This window comes from Pelobates fuscus, chromosome 11, assembly GCF_036172605.1.
Source record: "Pelobates fuscus isolate aPelFus1 chromosome 11, aPelFus1.pri, whole genome shotgun sequence".
NCBI lineage: Eukaryota > Metazoa > Chordata > Amphibia > Anura > Pelobatidae > Pelobates > Pelobates fuscus.
This window is the reverse complement of record NC_086327.1, coordinates 140,292,298-140,311,643: the sequence shown is the minus strand read 5'-3', so window position 1 is coordinate 140,311,643 and position 19,346 is coordinate 140,292,298. Positions and strand designations below refer to the sequence as shown.

General features: G+C 44.0%; 1 protein-coding gene across 1 annotated transcript in view; it reads right to left on the bottom strand.

Moving 5' to 3' along the window:
- Positions 1–842: 842 nt before the first annotated feature.
- Positions 843–19,346, bottom strand: part of MAD2L2 (mitotic arrest deficient 2 like 2) — a 38,520-nt gene continuing 20,016 nt past the window's right edge. The window contains exons 5-9 of the mRNA XM_063436028.1: positions 18,237–18,337; positions 18,054–18,148; positions 15,800–15,873; positions 7,031–7,123; positions 843–1,083 (exon numbers count right to left, since the gene is read on the bottom strand). Of these exons, the coding sequence (XP_063292098.1) occupies positions 1,042–1,083; positions 7,031–7,123; positions 15,800–15,873; positions 18,054–18,148; positions 18,237–18,337 (405 nt within the window). The 3' untranslated portion in view covers positions 843–1,041. The remainder of the gene's footprint in view (positions 1,084–7,030; positions 7,124–15,799; positions 15,874–18,053; positions 18,149–18,236; positions 18,338–19,346) is intronic.

The window sequence follows — 19,346 nt, the reverse complement described above, 5'->3', positions numbered from 1 at the left end:
ATAAGACGTATTGTCCCTTTAATGCGGTACCAAAGGGATAAAGGTCCAGTTATAAGACGTATTGTCCCTTTAATGCGGTACCAATGGGATAAAGGTCCAGTTATAAGACGTATTGTCCCTTTAATGCGGTACCAATGGGATAAAGGTCCAGTTATAAGACGTATTGTCCCTTTAATGCGGTACCAAAGGGATAAAGGTCCAGTTATAAGACGTATTGTCCCTTTAATGCGGTACCAATGGGATAAAGGTCCAGTTATAAGACGTATTGTCCCTTTAATGCGGTACCAATGGGATAAAGGTCCAGTTATAAGACATATTGTCCCTTTAATGCGGTACCAATGGGATAAAGGTCCAGTTATAAGACGTATTGTCCCTTTAAGGTAGTGTTGTGCATACAGTAACCGTACCTTACCAGCTTGCATTTAATGCTCTCTTTAAAAACAAATGCTCATGTGGTCTAATGTAAAATGAATAATGACTGCATAAAGATATGTATATTAAATCATGGCAATCGGGGTTACTGTAAAAATGTTCTCCTTGCCGGCAGCCTTCTCCACAAAGCTCTGTAAATCCCATCGCGTGGCAAGGATTTATATGTTAAAATATAACTTGGTGCACTCATTCAGCCTTCAGCTATTTGAATTGATTGATGTGCCTTAAAATAGTCTCTTCTTTGCATTGTTATACCGTTCCTTGTTCTGTCTATGTAGTAAGTACATACTGCTCGAGCCATAGATTAGTATTTAAGATAAAGACACGTAGAGCTCTGCAGTGAGACTGCCATCCGGTCCTGTTAGAGATATAGTTTTAGAGATCTGCAGTGAGACTGCCATCCAGTCCTGTTAGAGATATAGTTTCAGAGCTCTGCAGTGAGACTGCCATCCAGTCCTGTTAGAGATATAGTTTTGGCTGCTCCATTTGTACGTGGCAATCTGTTATTTACATTGGAAGCTGGCTCATTCTCCGTAGCACCATGAAAGCAGACATGTTTCAGAGACTTCTCGAGTGAGGCATCTCCACAATTCAGGTTCCTAGCTGAGATCAAGTGCTTTTCTGTGCTCGCTCTTCTACATAAAGTTGCATCTAAAATAAGATATTGCAGACTGTAAAAACACATGGTGTGAACGCAGTTAACTAACAAAATACAAACTGTAATAAAGTGTGAATATAGGGAAAACAGATGCTACAATTCCACCAGAGGGCGCTAGACACCATAAAATAGTTTCCAATCTAGTAGCTTGTTCTAAAAACTCAGGATACATAAGGAACAGCAAAACAAAAATTCCCAGATTTTACTACGTATTAACATGACGCAAAGTCTTTATTTCCTTTATTTCCTCAGCAGCAAAGATAGAGGAATGTAAATATTGTAAAAAATGAAAGAAAAAAACTGTATAGGTACACAGGCAACCAATCACATAACGGAGGAAGTGACTATATAAGGCCTGTGTCTCCCACAATCCTCCTCTTTCTTGCGAAAACCAAAGACCAGGTAAGAAGAACGATATCCCACTTGGCCAGAACAGGAAACGGAAACAAACCGATACCTTCAAACTAAAAGAGAGAGAGAAATGAGAAAAACTGAAATCTGAAAACCATAAAATATAATATAAGATATAAATACCATACGCAATTCCCATCAAAAACAGACCGAATTGTAACGTACCTGAAGAGTCCAACAGCATCTCACCTCTAGACCCACACCGGGAGGGTGGGAGGGAATAATACTCGCCTCTGTGTCTTTAATAAAATCATGACTTTACGTCATGTTAATAGTAAAATCTGGGAATTTTATTAAAGATACGGAGGCTCATATTATGCAAGTTTAAAGCTGTGCTATCACCTGAGATGCGATATGTTCAATAGGTCTAAAATAGAAGTTGCGGAAGGTCGATTCTCGAGACCAGTCCGCTGCTCGCATAATGTCCTCCAGGCGACAGCCGACTGCAGATGCTTTCAAAGCCATAGCACCCCGTACGGAATGAGGCGTAAAGATAGAGGTGTCTATTCCCGCTGAAAATAAAAGCCAGCGCACCCAACATGCCAGAGTCGGTGTCGAAACAGGCCAGTGAGGCGCTTTAAAAGAAACGAATAAGGGATGCAGATCTGAGGAACGAAGAGACTGCGTAGCGTCCAGATAAGCCATCAGACATTCTACTAGACATAGTGCCGGACACTCCGGGAATCTAGGATACACAAACGAGGTGGATGCTGACTTAGTCCTTCTGGATATGTTGAAAGCAACACCTTCAGGGGTAAAAACAATGGCGTCCCAATCAAGGGCCCTGACGTCGGAGACCCTCTTACACGAAATCAAACAGAGTAACATCACTAGTTTGGAGGACAATTGCTTGAGAGTCAGTCCATGGTTAGGATACCACGACGATAGGAACTGTAATATCACGTTGACGTCCCAGAAGGCAGAGAAGCGAGATTTAGGAGGACGAGCGAGGCGAATACCCTTGAGAAGGCGACATACAAAAGGATGTCTGACGACCGGTGAACCATCCAAACCACTATGTCCGTCCGAAATAGCCGAGCGGAAAAGGTTGATCGTGCGGTATGCCTTGCCCGAATCAAACAGGAGCGTGAGGAACTCCAGGATCAGATGGAGAGGGGCAGATATGGGATCCATTGCCCGTTCCATGCACCAACTAGACCATGAATTCCATGAAGCACGGTAAGCTGATCTCGTACCGGGAGCCCAGGCGTTATCGAGGAGCAGGAGAGTTGATCGCGGAACATTCGGGACAACCCAGGTTCCCCTGAAAGGAGCCATGCTACCAGAGGCAATTGCTGTTGTAGCACCAATCTGTGTGAGTTCCCGTCCGGATCCAGAAGGAGGTCCTGGATTCTCGGGATCAACCGGGGGTAGTCTATCGACAACTCCATCAGGCATGGGAACCATGGTCGGGATCTCCATAGAGGAGTGATCAATGTCAGGCAACAATCGTGACGAACCAACTTCGAGATCGTTCACGCAATCATGTTGAATGGGGGAAATGCATACAGGTGGCCCGACGGCCACTCCTGGAGAAAAGCGTCCGTCGGTGATTTATATAACGTACTGCCGACACGTTGTCCATCTTGAGGAGAACGCAGCAGTTCGCCCGTCCTGGGGTAAGGCTGCGAATCGCGAAGGCCCCTGCCAAAAGTTCCAAACAGTTGATGTGCAGGGATCTCTCTATTTCGTAAAATCTGCCTCCTGTGGAAACGTTGCCAAAACCCCCCCTAGCCGTGTAAGCTGGCATCGGACTCTATCACCATGTCCGGGACGGAACCGAAGATGGACCTTCCGTTCCAGGCCTCCATGTGTGCCAACCACGAAACCAGTTCGTCCCTGGACTCCTCGTCTAGTCGTACCAGAGATTCGTAGGAATGACCTGACCGGAGGTGCGAACTTTTGAGCCGTTGGAGGGCTCGGTAATGTAGCGGACCCGGGAATATCGCCTGAATGGAGGCAGCAAGGAGGCCGATAATACGTGCCAACTGTCTGATGGACGGGTCCGGTACACGACATCCTTTTGGATGGCCTTCATCTTGGAATCCGGTAGGTATAGGAATTGGCGGATGGAGTCTACTTGGAAACCTAAGAATTCCATCGATTGGGCCGGGATCGGGACCGACTTGTCCCAGTTGATCATGAAACCCAAGTTTTGAAGTAGATCGATCGTCCATTCCAAATGTACTAGGAGATGGTTTCTGGATTGGGACATGATTAAAATGTCGTCCAGGTAAATAATCAGTCGTACCCCATGGGTACGGAGGAACTCCACCACAGGCTTCATGATCTTGGTGAAACACCAAGGAGCAGAGGAAAGACCGAACGGCAGGCAGGTAAAACGCCATCGCCTCCCGTGCCAGGTGAAGTGTAGGTAATCCCTGTACTCCACCGCGATCGGGACCGTAAAATACGCGTCCTTCAGGTCCAACTTGGCCAACCAATCCGACTTCCGAAGGAGGTCTCTGAGGCAGTGTATGCCCTCCATCTGAAAATGTTGGTATCGGAGGAACGCGTTGAGAGGACGGAGATTTATCACTGAGCGGACCCCGCCCCCTTCCTTTGGTACCAGGAAGAGATTGCTCGTAGAGCCCGGAGCGGCAAGCGGCAACTCTTCTATGGCACCTTTCGATAACATCTCCTCAACTTCCGCGGAGATCATTTCGTCCTGATCTGGCGGAAGGGACAATTCGATGGGGATAAAAAATTGGACAGGCAGAGAAACGAACTCCAAGCGTTAACCCTTTACACACTGCAGGACCCAAGCATCTGAAGTTATATCTGCCCACCCCTGATAGAACAAGGCCAGCCTTCCCGCCACCCGCACATGAGCGAGAGGGGAAGAAAGGGTACTCACCATAAGGACGTCTGCCCGAAGTGGCACCGCGGGGTTATCTGGAGCCCCAAGATCTCCCTCTGGCAGGGAAGAAAGGAGGCAACCTTGGATCTTGAAATCCCCGGGATGGGAAAAAGGAACCTCTGGAGGCACGGAAGGAGCCTCGGAAACCACGGCCGGGTGGACGGTTCCTGCTACGCCCGGCCCCTCTGAAAACCTTGGGTGCAAACATGCGTTTCATGTTCGCTTGGGCCTTGTCTATGGCCGTAAAGGTCTTAACATATGACCCCAGGTCCTTAACAAAGGTATTACCGAATAACACCCCTTCATCGGATGGACCTGGTTCCACCACCGTCATGACAGCTAACTTAGGGTCGATTTTAAGGAGGATCGCCTTACGCCTCTCTGAGGACATGGCGGTATTTGCGTTCCCCAAAAGGCAGATAGCCCGCTGCACCCAACCAATGGCCACATCGATATCCAAAACAGAATCACCAGCTCTAGTGGCATCAAGCAGCTCGTACAGTTTCGAAAAAGGGCCCAGGGTATCCAAGATCTTGTCCTGACAACCCTTAAGGGAGTAGTCCAGGCCCTTCTTGGGCTTCCAGACTGACTTATTCAGGAACTGGGCAATCTGGAGGTCAATGTCAGGAGTCTTGCAGGCCGAGCCCGGGAGGGAAGGCCTGAGGCATTCGGCACGCAACTTATTGCGACCCTCCTTAGACAGGGGGGTACGCATGCGGCGGGCCACATATTGGGCGATATGTTCAGGAGGGACCCATTCTGCTGATTGGGGATGGCGGAGGTCGTCTGGGTCAAACAGGGGGTTGCCCTGAGGGTCAAACAGCGTCTTACTATCCCCAGTGGGGCCTTGTACTTGACCCTTAGTAGTGGCAGAGGACCCAGAGGGGGTTACACCCGTAAGGGGTAAATACTCACCCGATTCTCCCTTATCATAGGAGTCGTACTCCATAGCGTCAGACTCATTCTCCACACTCCGGTCGGTATCCGACCCATCATCCAGGGCTCTAGCCCGTTTCCACAATCTAGCCTTTTTAGCCTGGCCAGGGGCTCTTTTGCGCGTGGGAGGCGCGCCTTCTGTGACCGCGTCAAGCGAGTCCATCATGGCAGGTAGAACCTGCATCGAGGAGTGGGAGCTGACCTGTTTCGGCTTAGCCTTCGCCTTACGGGCTCCAGGCATGGCAGGGGCCGGCGGGGGGGTCCCATCACCTAGGAGGGAGGGAGCCGCCATAGAGGGCAAAATCATACTCTGCAGTGACTGGGAGAACGATGTGGACACTGCTCCCATGACAGAGGCAAAGGCCCTCTGCAAGGATGATGCCATAGTGGCATCCAAGAGGGCTTGGAATTCCTGGGATGCCACATTACCCTCAGGAATATCCTGATTAAAAGTCTCAGTAAGGCCCTCTGGGCCCTCATCCCTGTGTTGCATATTGGTAGGGAAAAATACTTACAGAATGTAGTAGAAAAAACGATTTGCATTAACCAGTTGAAGAAGATAGCAACAGGGTTGAGTAACCCACAGGCAGAAGAAAACAACAAGTGTGCTGCAGGTGTGCCCAGGAGACCCAGGGGACCCAGAGGACTGCAGAGGCGGGCAGCAGGCTGACCGCAAGCCGCAGAGAGCAGTAAGACCGTCCGCGAGTAAGATCCGCCTCCAAAATGGCCGCCGCACGTTGAAGCCGGCGTGTACCGCTCGTGGCCAGTACACCCTGGGGGAAGGCGCGCGTGCACCTTACCCACGCGGCTCGCAGGCCGCGAGAGCGAGGGCTATAGAGCTGCGGTCGGCAAGAGCAAACCGTGGCAAAAAGCCGCCCACGAACTGCGCGCGAGCACCCAGAAGGGAAGCCAGCAGCAGGGGAACAAGGGAGGGAATCTCCCCGGCGGCGGGGAGATAGAAAGGGGAAACCCACCAGGCACACCACAGGACAGTGCAAACACAGTCAATACACAGCAATAAGAACCAAAACATGCAAAATAGCAATAAATGATGAAACATCCAGAGCAACAGTAAGGTACTTAGCTGGTCTGAGGAAGCAGAAAAGAAAGATGAGGATTGTGGGAGACACAGGCCTTATATAGTTACTTCCTCTGTTATGTGATTGGTTGCCTGTGTACCTATACAGTTTTTTCTGTCATTTTTGACAATATTTATATTCCTCTATCTTTGCTGCTGAGGAAATAAAGAAAGAGTTATGCATAATATGAGCCTCCGTGTCTTTAATAAAATCTAAAATTAACTTTACAATAGCTCAATTAAAAAGTGAATAATCACATAAAAAATACTTATGCATATAACACACAAATCTCCCACAAGGAACAAAATCCAATACTGACTACAAAAATTAAAATCAGTCCAACTTATAGTGGGAGCCCCTCCGGTCGCGACTCCTGGAGGCCACTATACCCTATGTAGGAATGCAGATAAAGTAGCTAGACGGAAGGTGTCCTGATAGATGTGCTTCTTCTCATTCATACTGTCGGGACTTCCTCAGGAGAATGTCGAGTTAGAAGAAGAACATCCATAAGGACACCTTCCATCCAACTACTTCCGATTGTCAATAGGTTATATTGTGAATATCACAGTGAGGTCATCGGCCTACAAGATGAATTCTGATAATGGAGATCGATGTGGCATATAATGGGGGAAAATGATATGCAGGGCTTCTCACCTTTAATATGTCAGAGGTCATAGTCTTGAGAGGAATCAGACGAGGTTCCTGCATGTGCACATCCTGCTCATCAGCCAGAATCCAGGGAAAGTCCTGCAGTGAGAGCGCCCCACAAAGAGGAAGTAAGGAATTAGGGATTATTCTAGCTTTAGTGACTGAATAATCTAAATTTTATTAATGACAGGAGGCGAATATTTGCTTTATCTTTCTTTACTGAACCTCCCAGCAGCAAAGGAACAGTTAACAGTAATGTAAAAAGTTCAACCAATCAGATAGTATAACAGTATTATATGATGTCATCAAACTCCTCCCATATCCTCTTTCTTGCTGTGGTCGATGATATGTCTGTGTCAACCGTGTAAACTGTAACGATGAACTGCGGACTAAGTTGGAGTCCTGAAGTAGTCAACATGTGGAATCTTCAGCGTGCTTGAAGGAGCCGTATATACAAAGGTAGGTATTTTTCACACTAATGGAATAGAGAAGAGACGTGAGAGTATAGGTTCTCATACTAGGTGAATGCAATTTATGGCATGTATGTTAAGAACAAATTGTAGTTACTCTTTGAATATAATATTGAATATTTCAAACATTAGATTAGAAGTGTTATGGCTAGAACCTATGGCAGATGGTGTATAAAGTGTGTGTAACCAGTAGACTGGAATGCATAGTAACTTACCTGGGCGGGTGTTAAAAAGTGAAAATAAAGAAGGGGGGGGAAAATATTCGCCTCCTGTCATTAATAAAATTTAGATTATTCAGTCACTAAAGCTAGAATAATCCCTAATTTTATGGCAAGACAGGAGGCTTCATATTTGCTGTTTTAACGCTCCTATATGATAGAAGATGCAGCATGTGTCATAGGTTTGAAATAAAATGTACGGAATGTGGACTCTCTGGACCAATCTGCAGATGACAAAATGTCTGAGAGGAAGCTTCCCGCGCGAAAGGCTGAGGATGTGGCTGCTCCTCTGACTGAATATGCGCCAAAATTTGAGTCAATGCCTGCTTGCGCTAGTATCCATCTGATCCACCGTGCGACGGTGGGTGCGGATACCGGTTTGTGTGGTTTTACATAAGACACGAGGAGGGGTCCCGTAGGGGGGCGTAGAGTGGTGGTGGCATCTAAATAATGCCTTACGCAGATTGCCACGCTGAGTGACTGTCTATTAGGAAAGTAAGGTAGAATACAGAGGAAGAATTAGTTTTGTTCGCTAATTTTCATTAGCGGTCCAGGATTCAAAAAGGGAAAAGACTTGAGTGATATCCCAGAAACAGGAGTATTTAGGAAGAGGGGGTCTGGCTAACCTGATCCCTCGTAAAAGTCTACAGACTGAAGGATGTTTCCCTATTGACGCAATGTCAATGGGATTATGGGCCGCAGAGATAGTGGATCTATAGACATTAATTGATCGATAGGATTTACCTTGATCAAATAGGGTAGACAGAAAATTTAGGATGATCGTCAGAGGTGCTGAAAAACACCAGCTGACCCAGTCTGGGTTATCCTTAGTGGAGTGACAATGACTATCGTCACTATTAGGGCTTTGACCCGGTAGAGGGTGCGTTGGATCATGGAGAAAGGTGGGAACGCATAGGCTCCTGTCTCCGGCCAAGGATGTAGAAAGGCGTCGACTGCCCATGACTGGGGTCTGGGAGCCAGCTGATAAAGGCTTCCGTCTGGCGGTTCAGACGGGATGCAAACAGGTCCAGTGTAAGGGGCCCGCGAAGGCAATGAATTTGGTGGAACACGCGGGGGTCTAATTGCCAGTCGCTTACATCCCTCCAATGACGAGAGAACCAATCCGCGACTAGGTTGTCCGTGCCCGGAAGATATTCCGCTCTGATAGATAAGTTCCGTTCTAGACAGAATTGGTAAAGATCTTTGGTCAGATCGGATAGTAGCTTGGATCGGGAGCCTCCTAACCGATTCACATAGCGCACTGCAGAGACGTTGTCCATGCGCAGTACTACAGTTGAAACAGTCTTTCGTGAAACTGCGAATTGCGAAAGATCCTGTAATCAATTCCAAACAATTGATGTGCAGTGCTTGTTCGGATGGGGACCAAAGTCCCCCTGTGGACCCTTGGGCGCATGTGGCGCCCCATCCCAGGAGACTGGCATCGGATTCCAGAATGAAATCTGGTTGTGATCCGAAGATGGCTTTGCCATTCCAGGCTTCCATATTGTGAAGCCACCAGTGAAGTTCTATACGAACTTCGTCTGTCAGTTGGATGTACTGATCGTAGGAGGTGGAACGGTGTAGGTAGTATGTCTTGAGCCGTTGCATGGCTCGGTAGTGTAAAGGTCCTGGGTAAATGGCTTGGATAGAGGCGGACAGTAGGCCTATCGTATGGGCCAGATCGCGTAAGCGAATCTGATGGGTTGATAACAATTTGCGAATGTCTTGTGCCATTATCAGGATGTCATCCAAATATATGATGGATCGAATCCCCTGTGATCGGAGTAGCGCCATCACTGGTTTCATCAGTTTCGTGAAACATCATGGTGCGGAGCATAGTCCGAACGGGAGGCATGTGAATTGCCAGATTTCCTCTTGCCAGAGGAATTGAAGAAAAGCTCGTTGGTTGCGAGCAATAGGAACTGTGAGGTATGCGTCTTTGAGATCGAAGCTGGAGAACCAATCTCCCAAGCAAAGGAGGTCCCTGAGTAGATGGATGCCCTCCATCTTGAAGTGGCGATACCTGACAAAGTGATTCAGGTTTTTTTGGGCGTAGGTCTCCAGTTTTTTGTGGCCAAAAAAAAAAATGTTGCTTAGAAAAGTATGCGGGAAAGGGGATTTCTCTATTGGCTCTTTTTTTACTAGCTTGCGCAGTTCGGTTTGTAGTGTCAGGTTGTCTGCTGCAGACATCTGTAGTGGTGTAGGTGGGGTGTCCTGGAAGGGGTGGAAAGGAAATCTTTTTGAACCCTTGGACTGTGTGTAGGATCCATAGATCCTGAGAAAGTAATTCCCACTGTTGGAAAAACTGTTTAATCGACCTGCTATCGGTACATTGAAAGAAGGGAGATTTATTACCTGGAGCAGCTCTTCTGCGTAGGAAGGCCGATCCACGTCCCCGGATAGACCCTCTATTAGTGAATAGTTGCCTGTGGTAGGGTCGGGTTTGTCCCGATTGCCAATAGTTTTCAGAGGGGCGAGGCCTGTAGCCTGTGAAGGCGATTCTGCTGTTCGTTCGGCCTCTATAACGTCCAGCTCTCCCAGAAAAACGGCCTGACTGAGAACGAAAAACCCTGCGCAAGGAGGATTGGGCCTTATTTAGGGTGGTGAACACCGCTACATGTTTGGAAAGGTCTTTCATGAACGAGTCCCCAAACAGTAATCCATTGCCTCTGGTCCCAGTTCTCGGGAGCTCAGATTGGCTAATTTTGCATCCAGTTTGTACAGTGCCGCCTAGCGTCTCTCAGTGGACATGGCCACATTAGCGTTGCCTAGTAAGCATAAGGCTCTCTGGGCCCACTCTCTAACTGTGTTTGGTCGGTCGAGGGCACTCGGCTCTGAGTTTTGCCCTAATTTCTTTGTCCAGTGGTTTGCATAACCACATTTTACAAAAGTTGGAAATGTGCTCTGGTGGAGCCCATTCTGCTGACCGTGGGTGTCTGATGACCCTGGGGTCAAATAAAGGATCACCCGAAGCATCCAGAAGGATGTCTGAATCGGGTCCTTTTGATTAGGTAGTATAGCATCTAGATCTTTATGTGTGAGAAAGGTTTCCTTGACAAATTCCGATGGGGTATCCCCTAGCGCATTCGCCGAGGGGTCCTCACCAGAATATCCAAGGAAATAATCGTCAACCCCGTCTAACGTGTGGGATGTAGACCCTCTAAGGGGTTAAAGTTAGCTTGAACGGGGCGAGTGGCAATCAATTTTTGGGACTTGGCAGGAGCCTTGCCCTTGCCCGCAGACCTACTCTCCCCATTCCAGGTGCGTTTGCGTGTAACCTCCTGATCCGAGGGTTGAGAGTCCTCGGAATCAGAGAGTTGACGTGCAGTAAGGGTGACTTCGGCCGAAGTCTTCTCATGAAAGGCTGCTAATGCCTTGGGGATAGAATCTGCAATGGTTGAAACCAACCAGGCTCTGAGTACCTGGGATATAGCGGGCTCATTAGTACCTGGGATATAGCGAGCTTAACAACAGTTTAGTGTATTAATTTGAAAGAATGGAGTTGAATGGGGTTCACCCAAAATTATTTCAGAGTATAGATGGGGGTCACCCAAAATATTTGTGTAGTTTAATACGTAGGCGGCACTCAATATTTAGTGGGGTTGTCCACTAAAATATACACAAGTGGGTTGTACCACTATGATAGTAAACAGTGGGGTTAACCACTTAATTATAACCATAGACAGTGGGGTTCACCACTGAGTAGTAATAAAGTATCACTTTAATTATAGTGCATTTGTATAAGGGGGTCACCCTGAACAGTAATATTGGTGTTAAAACACCTTAAGAATTGATATTAAAGTGTTGTATCACTTTAATTATAGTGCATTTGTATAAGGGGATCACCCTTAACAGTAATATTGGTGTTAAAACACCTTGAGAATTGATATTAAAGTGTTGTATCACTTTAATTATAGTGCATTTGTATAAGGGGGTCACCCTGAACAGTAATATTGGTGTTAAAACACCTTAAGAATTGATATTAAAGTGTTGTATCACTTAAATTATAGTGCATTTGTATAAGGGGATCACCCTTAACAGTAATATTGGTGTTAAAACACCTTGAGAATTGATATTGAAGTGTTGTATCACTTTAATTATAGTGTATTTGTATAAGGGGATCACCCTTAACAGTAATATTGGTGTTAAAACACCTTAAGAATTGATATTAAAGTGTTGTATCACTTTAATTATAGTGCATTTGTATAAGGGGATCACCCTTAACAGTAATATTGGTGTTAAAACACCTTAAGAATTGATATTAAAGTGTTGTATCACTGAAATTATAGTGTATTTGTATAAGGGGGTCACCCTGAACAGTAATATTGGTGTTAAAACACCTTGAGAATTGATATTGAAGTGTTGTATCACTTTAATTATAGTGCATTTGTATAAGGGGATCACCCTGAACAGTAATATTGGTGTTAAAACACCTTAAGAATTGATATTAAAGTGTTGTATCACTGAAATTATAGTGTATTTGTATAAGGGGGTCACCCTTAACAGTAATATTGGTGTTAAAACACCTTAAGAATTGATATTAAAGTGTTGTATCACTTTAATTATAGTGCATTTGTATAAGGGGGTCACCCTGAACAGTAATATTGGTGTTAAAAACACCTTAAGAATTGATATTAAAGACACTCAATATAATGAAGTGGCAGATAATAAAATGGTGGGGGTCACCCACAAAGCCTTCCTTTATTTAGTAACAACAATGATAATACAGCAGGTGTTGGAAAAAATCCTGAGAAGGAAATAAAAGGGGGGAAAAAATCACTAAAAGAAATTCAGGTATTAGCACTTTAAAGTGCTATAACAGAAGAGGAAAATAGTACTTACCAGATCCGAAGTCAGGCGAGTTGATCGCTGCTCTGGTGACTGGAATGCAAATAAAATGGCCGCCGCCAGCAAAAGGGCGGGAAACAATGCACTTGCTAAGTGCTGATGCGAACGGGCGGGGTAACGCGAGGGCGCGAAACTGAGAATAGTAAAAAGCAGTAATGAGTCGCAGGAGGAAAAACCTCCTGCGATTTAAAGGGGAAACCTAAATAAAGTTTAATAGGAAATTGACAAAGTAGTCCAAGATTGAATAGAATGAAATAAAATAAATAGAGCATAAATGTTTCCACAGAAAGTGTTGTTAAAGTGATAAGTGAATAAAGTGTTAAAGGTATTTGACCATTGTAATACATTTTTTAATTGAAATAGTGTATTAAAGGTTAAATGATACAGCAATATAATTGGAGTAGACTCACCTGGGAGGCAAGCAGCAAAGAAAGAGGATATGGGAGGAGTTTGATGACATCATATAATACTGTTATACTATCGGATTGGTTGAACTTTTTACATTACTGTTAACTGTTCCTTTGCTGCTGGGAGGTTCAGTAAAGAAAGATAAAGCAAATATGAAGCCTCCTGTCTTGCCATAAAATTAGTGAATAGGTTTAACCCCTTAAGGACCAAACTTCTGGAATAAAAGGGAATCATGACATGTCACACATGTCATGTGTCCTTAAGGGGTTAAATAGCTCATGGTATGTATAATATATTCTATTACATCTATATGATGTGTAACCATAAACAGGTTGTTTTACACCCAGTTTAATAATAACCACCTTATTTATTTTACGTGAATCTTTTTTACACTTAAATATTTTTTCCTTTTCCGACTACTTCCTATCATGCACCAGCTCTCATGACCACTACTACCAATGACAACAACAGCAGCAGCACAGAATAATAATGGTTTTTTTTTAAATGATAAACGTTTAAAACAACTTCAGCTGTTCTCCTACAATAAAGCTCAAAAACCCATACTTAATCCTGGGGAAATAAAAGATCACTTTTTTTTTTTTTAAACCATGTTAAAATATAATTGGCAAGAAAAAAGCAAAAAACAAAAAGGATGCATTTCTACCTGCATGGTGTATAATGTAAAATGTAGGGGGTGCATCTTCAGAGCAGTTTTTTTGCTAAGGAGTGCCCTTAAAGGCACTAGTGATTTATCCACTAGTCATCCTTTGCTGTGCAGTATTGATTAATTATTTGCATTTTTCCTGTTTGGATCTATTGTGTATTACCTAGCGGAACTTTCTATTAGATACAATTTATTTTTTAACTTTTTACAAAGTAGCAGTAACTTACTGCACAAACACTTAGTACTTCTTTGCATTAATCCTGTACGGCTATTGCCGTCTCCTTGCATGTACCTTGTATAGTTGTCTCCGTATTCAGGATTAGACAAATACAGCAATACTAAATATCAGCAATACACAGCTCCACACTCTATCTCTTCTTCTTTCACTCACCTGCTGTCCGCCCCTCTCTATTAATCCACAGATTACATCAACCAACATTACCTATGGCCAGCAAACCATACAGCGATATTAAGTGGCCATATCTTACAGCACATTTCATTAAGTGCTACATGTTTCTCTGTACCTATCCACGGAGCACATGAACCATGGCTCTTGACTAATATAGTCTCTTAAAACAAGCCACTACTTTTATTTTTTCTTATTATTATTTTTCTAGTCACCCATTATATTTTAAATAACACAATAAAAGTTACATTTTACATTCTAGACATTATACACCATGTAGGTAGACATGCATCCTTTTTGTTTTTTGCTCATTTCTTGGCGATTGTAATTCGCTGTTTAGATGTTATCCCCCTTTTTTTGCATTCTAGGGTGTTTCACCCTAAGGCTCGACACATTTTTTTCTTTTTTGATTCACATTAAAATATATGCTATGGACACAAATACATAGAGCAATGGGAAGTGGATCTCAATATTAATGTTCCCACCCCAATTTGGCTACAAGCCATGCAGATGACGAAAAAGGCATCCCACAGCCTCTCTCACTGGGAAGCATACAATAAGATACTGATGAGATGGTACTTAGTACCGACGAGGTTGTCAACCATGTACCCATCTGTCCCACACACGTGCTGGAGGTGCGAACTCCACAAAGGCGACATTCTACATATATTCTGGCCATGTCCATTACTGAAACGCTTTTGGGAGAGGATCAGAAAAACCATAAAACTGGTAGCAATCCGTAAGATACCATTTACGCCAGAATACTACTTGCTCCATATGTCCCCCGAGCTTTTCTCAACATAGCTGCGCACTGGAGAAGCAAACACATTCCGACTCCCATGGAGGTCTGGAATCGACTCGACACCATAGCAGATTATGAACAGATGGCATATAGACTACATGGGCAACCTGACACCTATGATAAAAAATGGGTGAAGTGGCTAGCCCACAAAACGGAAATAAAAAACCTTACATGACCTATTAGACATCCAGCGTCATCTCACCCCCATATACAGTTTTGACCTTTGAATGCCTCAGGAAACTTGGTAGACAACATATTTTAACCTAGCGGAGCGCTAACATACCGCCCCCTAATGCCCAGTTCCACTACCCATACACCTCGGATTTGTTACGCAACATACAAGGGACCAACAAGACACAGACATGACACACAACTCCACCCTAGAAGTAACCCGGTTACAGGCAATAGTAATTGCACATGACAAGTATAACTTAATCGGCATTACAGGTCTATCGCCCATTATACTAGAATGTTCATTGTAACACCTGTATATATTGCCTGGGAAATGCAATTCCACATGTTACACCTGTTTAGTGTGAAACCTGAACATGCATACCCCTCCCACTCTTTTCTTCTGTATCCCAATGTCTTTCTTACATGATTGAAAATTAATAAATATTAAACATGGGGGAAAAAAATATATGCTATGGGGTTGCTGTAAATTGTTGCTGCTCTGTGAGGTGAAGGTTTATAATCCTATTGCCCCCCAGGTTTGGACAACTCCCTTTAAACGTGCCTCTCTTTAATGTAGCATAATGGGACTAACACAGGATTTAGAATCTACCATAAACATATCAGGATGTGTTTGCTGTGTGGTCCAGTCAATTGAAGCACTCAGTTTTACACATTTTTTGTGCCTTTTAATTCAGCTTCTACATAAACTAGGAAGACATTCCAACCCGCGTGCGTCCGCAATGAAATGTTATGACAGAAACTGCAGCCGTTTATATTTCTTTTACCTTAATCACCTGAATCTTCTCCATATTGCGGGTGGCAGCCTCTCTTGTATGAACCAGGATAGTAAACGTGCAACCTGCAAGAAACGCAAGACTTGGCTGTGATCAATCCTCTCCTTCACTGGATGAGAATTGTACACAATGACAAGAACCACAGAAAATAACGTTAACTCTTACTTTACCCCTAACAACATAACTAAAAAGTGTAAATGTTGATGTGTTCAGTTTTTAAATGTAGATCAGTAAAGTGTTTTGTTTAGAAGCATATTGTACTTGCAGTTTGTCATTTGCTGTCACACATATAACAGAGACATCAGCTTGTCTCATGCAGAGACACTTTGTAAATTTGTATCATTGCTGCCAGTCTCCAAAACTGCATCATAGAAACATAATTGTTCATATGGCATCACTGCGTGACTCTGAGCTGTCAGCAAAGGACTGAGACATACCCGGACAATAAGCTTGGCAAATTACAGAAAGAAAACGTGAAAAGCCTTTAAATCTCCTGAAATGAAAAGAAATCTACTTGCGTCTAATTAGTACCGATGCCAAGCAAATATTTCAGCGTATGCCTTATTGCTCAGCTTGTGAATCTAGACTGGTTAGAATCACAATATAGATTCCCTTTCACATGGCTATTAAAGGGACACTAAAGTCACTAGAACAACTATGGCTTATTGTATTTGTTCTGGTGAGTATAATCATTCCCGGCAGGCATTTTCATGCAAACACTGCCTTTTCAGAAAAAATCCAGTGTTTACATTGCCCCTTAGGGACAACTCACGTGGCCACTCCTCAGATGGCTGCTAGAGGTGCTTCCTGGGGGAGTGATGCACAATGTGACTGATATTCAGTGTCTCCACCCTCTGGCTGCAGACGCTGAACTTTCCTCACAGATGCATTGATTCAATGCATCTCTATAAGGAGCTGCTGATTGGCCAAGCCAGCATTTGGCCCCACCCCTGTCTTGCCCCCTTGCCAATTTCAGCCAATCCAATGCTTTCCAGTATAAAAATCATAAATTCTGATGTCAGCAAGGAGGCAGACTGGGGGAAGGAAGAGGACTCAATTCTACACCATTATTTTATGGGAACTTTTTTATTTATATTTTATGTAAGTGTTTTACAATAAATACGTTTTTTATATTTGAGCCTACGACCTGCATCTACTTTCCTGCTATAAAGAAGAGTAGTGCCCTCTTAAAGGCACACTATCTATCACACTGAGAGCCCAGTTTGGATTGGCTCTCTTAAAGGTGAGCAAGCATTTGTATTTGTTCTGGCACCATTCTGAGTTGAGGATAATACACTAGGACTTTGGTCCATTGTCCCCTTTTCTCTCCCTTTCTTTGAGGATTGCCATAAAGCCATTGAAGAAGCTTGGTGTTTGCTTTAAAATACCCCTGCGCTTATGATTTGAGCCTCTCTCTTTCAGGCTCTGCACCATGTGAGTGTGTTACAACATAATTCTTCACTCTATGAATAACAAGTCCATATATACTACACCATTGTTTCCATTATATTTTATTTCCTCTAGATTCTCTCATATTACATATCCCTTAATAAAAGGGTGAGTTTATTAATTCTATTAGTGCTCCACTGGGTCTTGTCTGTTGTGACCTTCCTACTTTCATCACCCCACTGTTCTGCATGTTACTGTGTTAAGGTTGGAGGTACCTTCACGTGTGTTGAGCTGCGTAGTGGAACCAGGTTCTTCACTACATTACAAATTTGAGCGCCTATAAAGCACAGTTTATTTGTCATTACTAGACTGGGGGAAGGGCCTGTGCAGCGCAAGTTTTATTACCTTTTAAGGGTTTTTTTAACACTATTGTGTTCCTGAACATAAAATAACGGTTACAACATATTTTATTTTGCTATAGTGGCCCTTTAATCTGATTGGAATGTATATATTTAATGTTATGACCCATTTTTCTTTTTATAAAGCTAACATGGTTTTTAAACATTATTTAGAATTCAACATTTTAAAAAGTGTTCCTGTCTTTATCAGCCCTATCCTGGTAAAAAAAAAAAAAAAAAAAGCAGAGAAAAGTGCCCGACTAGATTCTCAATATGGTGTCCTCGAACAGATCTGGTGGGAGATCAGGTCTCACTAATAGTAGAAGCAACATGTGTTCACATATATACGGAGACACTACTTACCAGGGAACCCAAAACATTTCCAGCCAATAAAGTTATATTTTAAGGATGACTTGCTCAATAGTAATTTCAGGTCTAAAAAAAATTCAACTCCATACCTGGAGGGTTATTATCTAGAACAGCATCGCACACACTGATCTTCAAAATGAATGCACGGAGTAGCTGCTCAACGTGAGACAGCAGGGAGTCAGAACTATGAGGGAGAAAAAAATAAATTACAACAGAATACAAAAAATAAATTAAAGAAATACGCAACCATGAGAGAGCACTGTGGGTATTACCTGATAGAAAGCAGGGGCGGTTGTGCAATTTCAAATACAAATCTCTCCACAGGGTGGTGCTCTTTGTCCAAAATTACCACAACTACCTTTTCCACGTCATTCTGGGGACACAAAAAGGAAATGGTGTGGGTAGGTGAGTGCATAAGAAAAGTGTACGGATAATTAGATTCCAAGACAATGTACTGGATCATAGTCCAGCTTTTATTTTTTACTTTTCACGTTTCATTGCAAAAAAAAGCATAAAACCCAACAAATAACAGGAAAGATTACATGTACTGGTTTCCACTTTTAGTGGCAACAATGTACAATAAGGTAGAAGCATGTGATTGGCCTATATGTGCATAAGTATATCAGAAGTTCTATACAAGAAAAGGAATCCAGATAACTTGGATTATCAGGAGCACATTTGGCTGGAGGCAGTCAACCACGCAGTTAAACAAAAAAGGGGGGGAGGGGCGGGGAATCAAAAGTTCCCTTGTCTCTAAGTTGATAGAATGGTACAGTCATTAGCAGGACCGATAGTCCAATAGACTATTGTAAGCTCATGGGCAGGGTCCTCTACCTGTTGTGTCTGTTTATTCTTATCATGTTGTCTTTTTACCAACTGTACAGCCCTGCGGAATATGTTGGCACGTTATAAATGTCAGTATTAAAGGGACACTCCAGGCATCCAGACCACTTCTGCCCATTGGAGTGGTCTGGGTGCCAACTCCCACTACCCTTAACCTTTTTTATAAACTGCAATAATTACCTTGCAGGGTTAACTCCACCACTAGTGGCTGTCTACTAGACAGCCACTAGAGGGCACTTCGTGCTCTATAGCACAGAAAACCTGTGCTAGAGAGAGTCGCTGGACGTCCTCACGCTGTGTGGGGACCTCCAGCGTCGCTCAATTCCTCATAGGAAAGCATTGCCGCGCATGCGCATTAGGTCTCCCCGGTCGGTGGGCGGGATCAGTCTCGCCCAACGGCCGACGTAATGACTGGGAGGAGCGGCAGCGAGAAGCAACCAATGCCGATGGGCATCGGCGGGGTCTCAGGTAAGTGACCTGAAGGGGTTTTCACCCCTTCAGCAACCGGGGATTGGGAGGTGGGGGGGAGAGGGGACCTG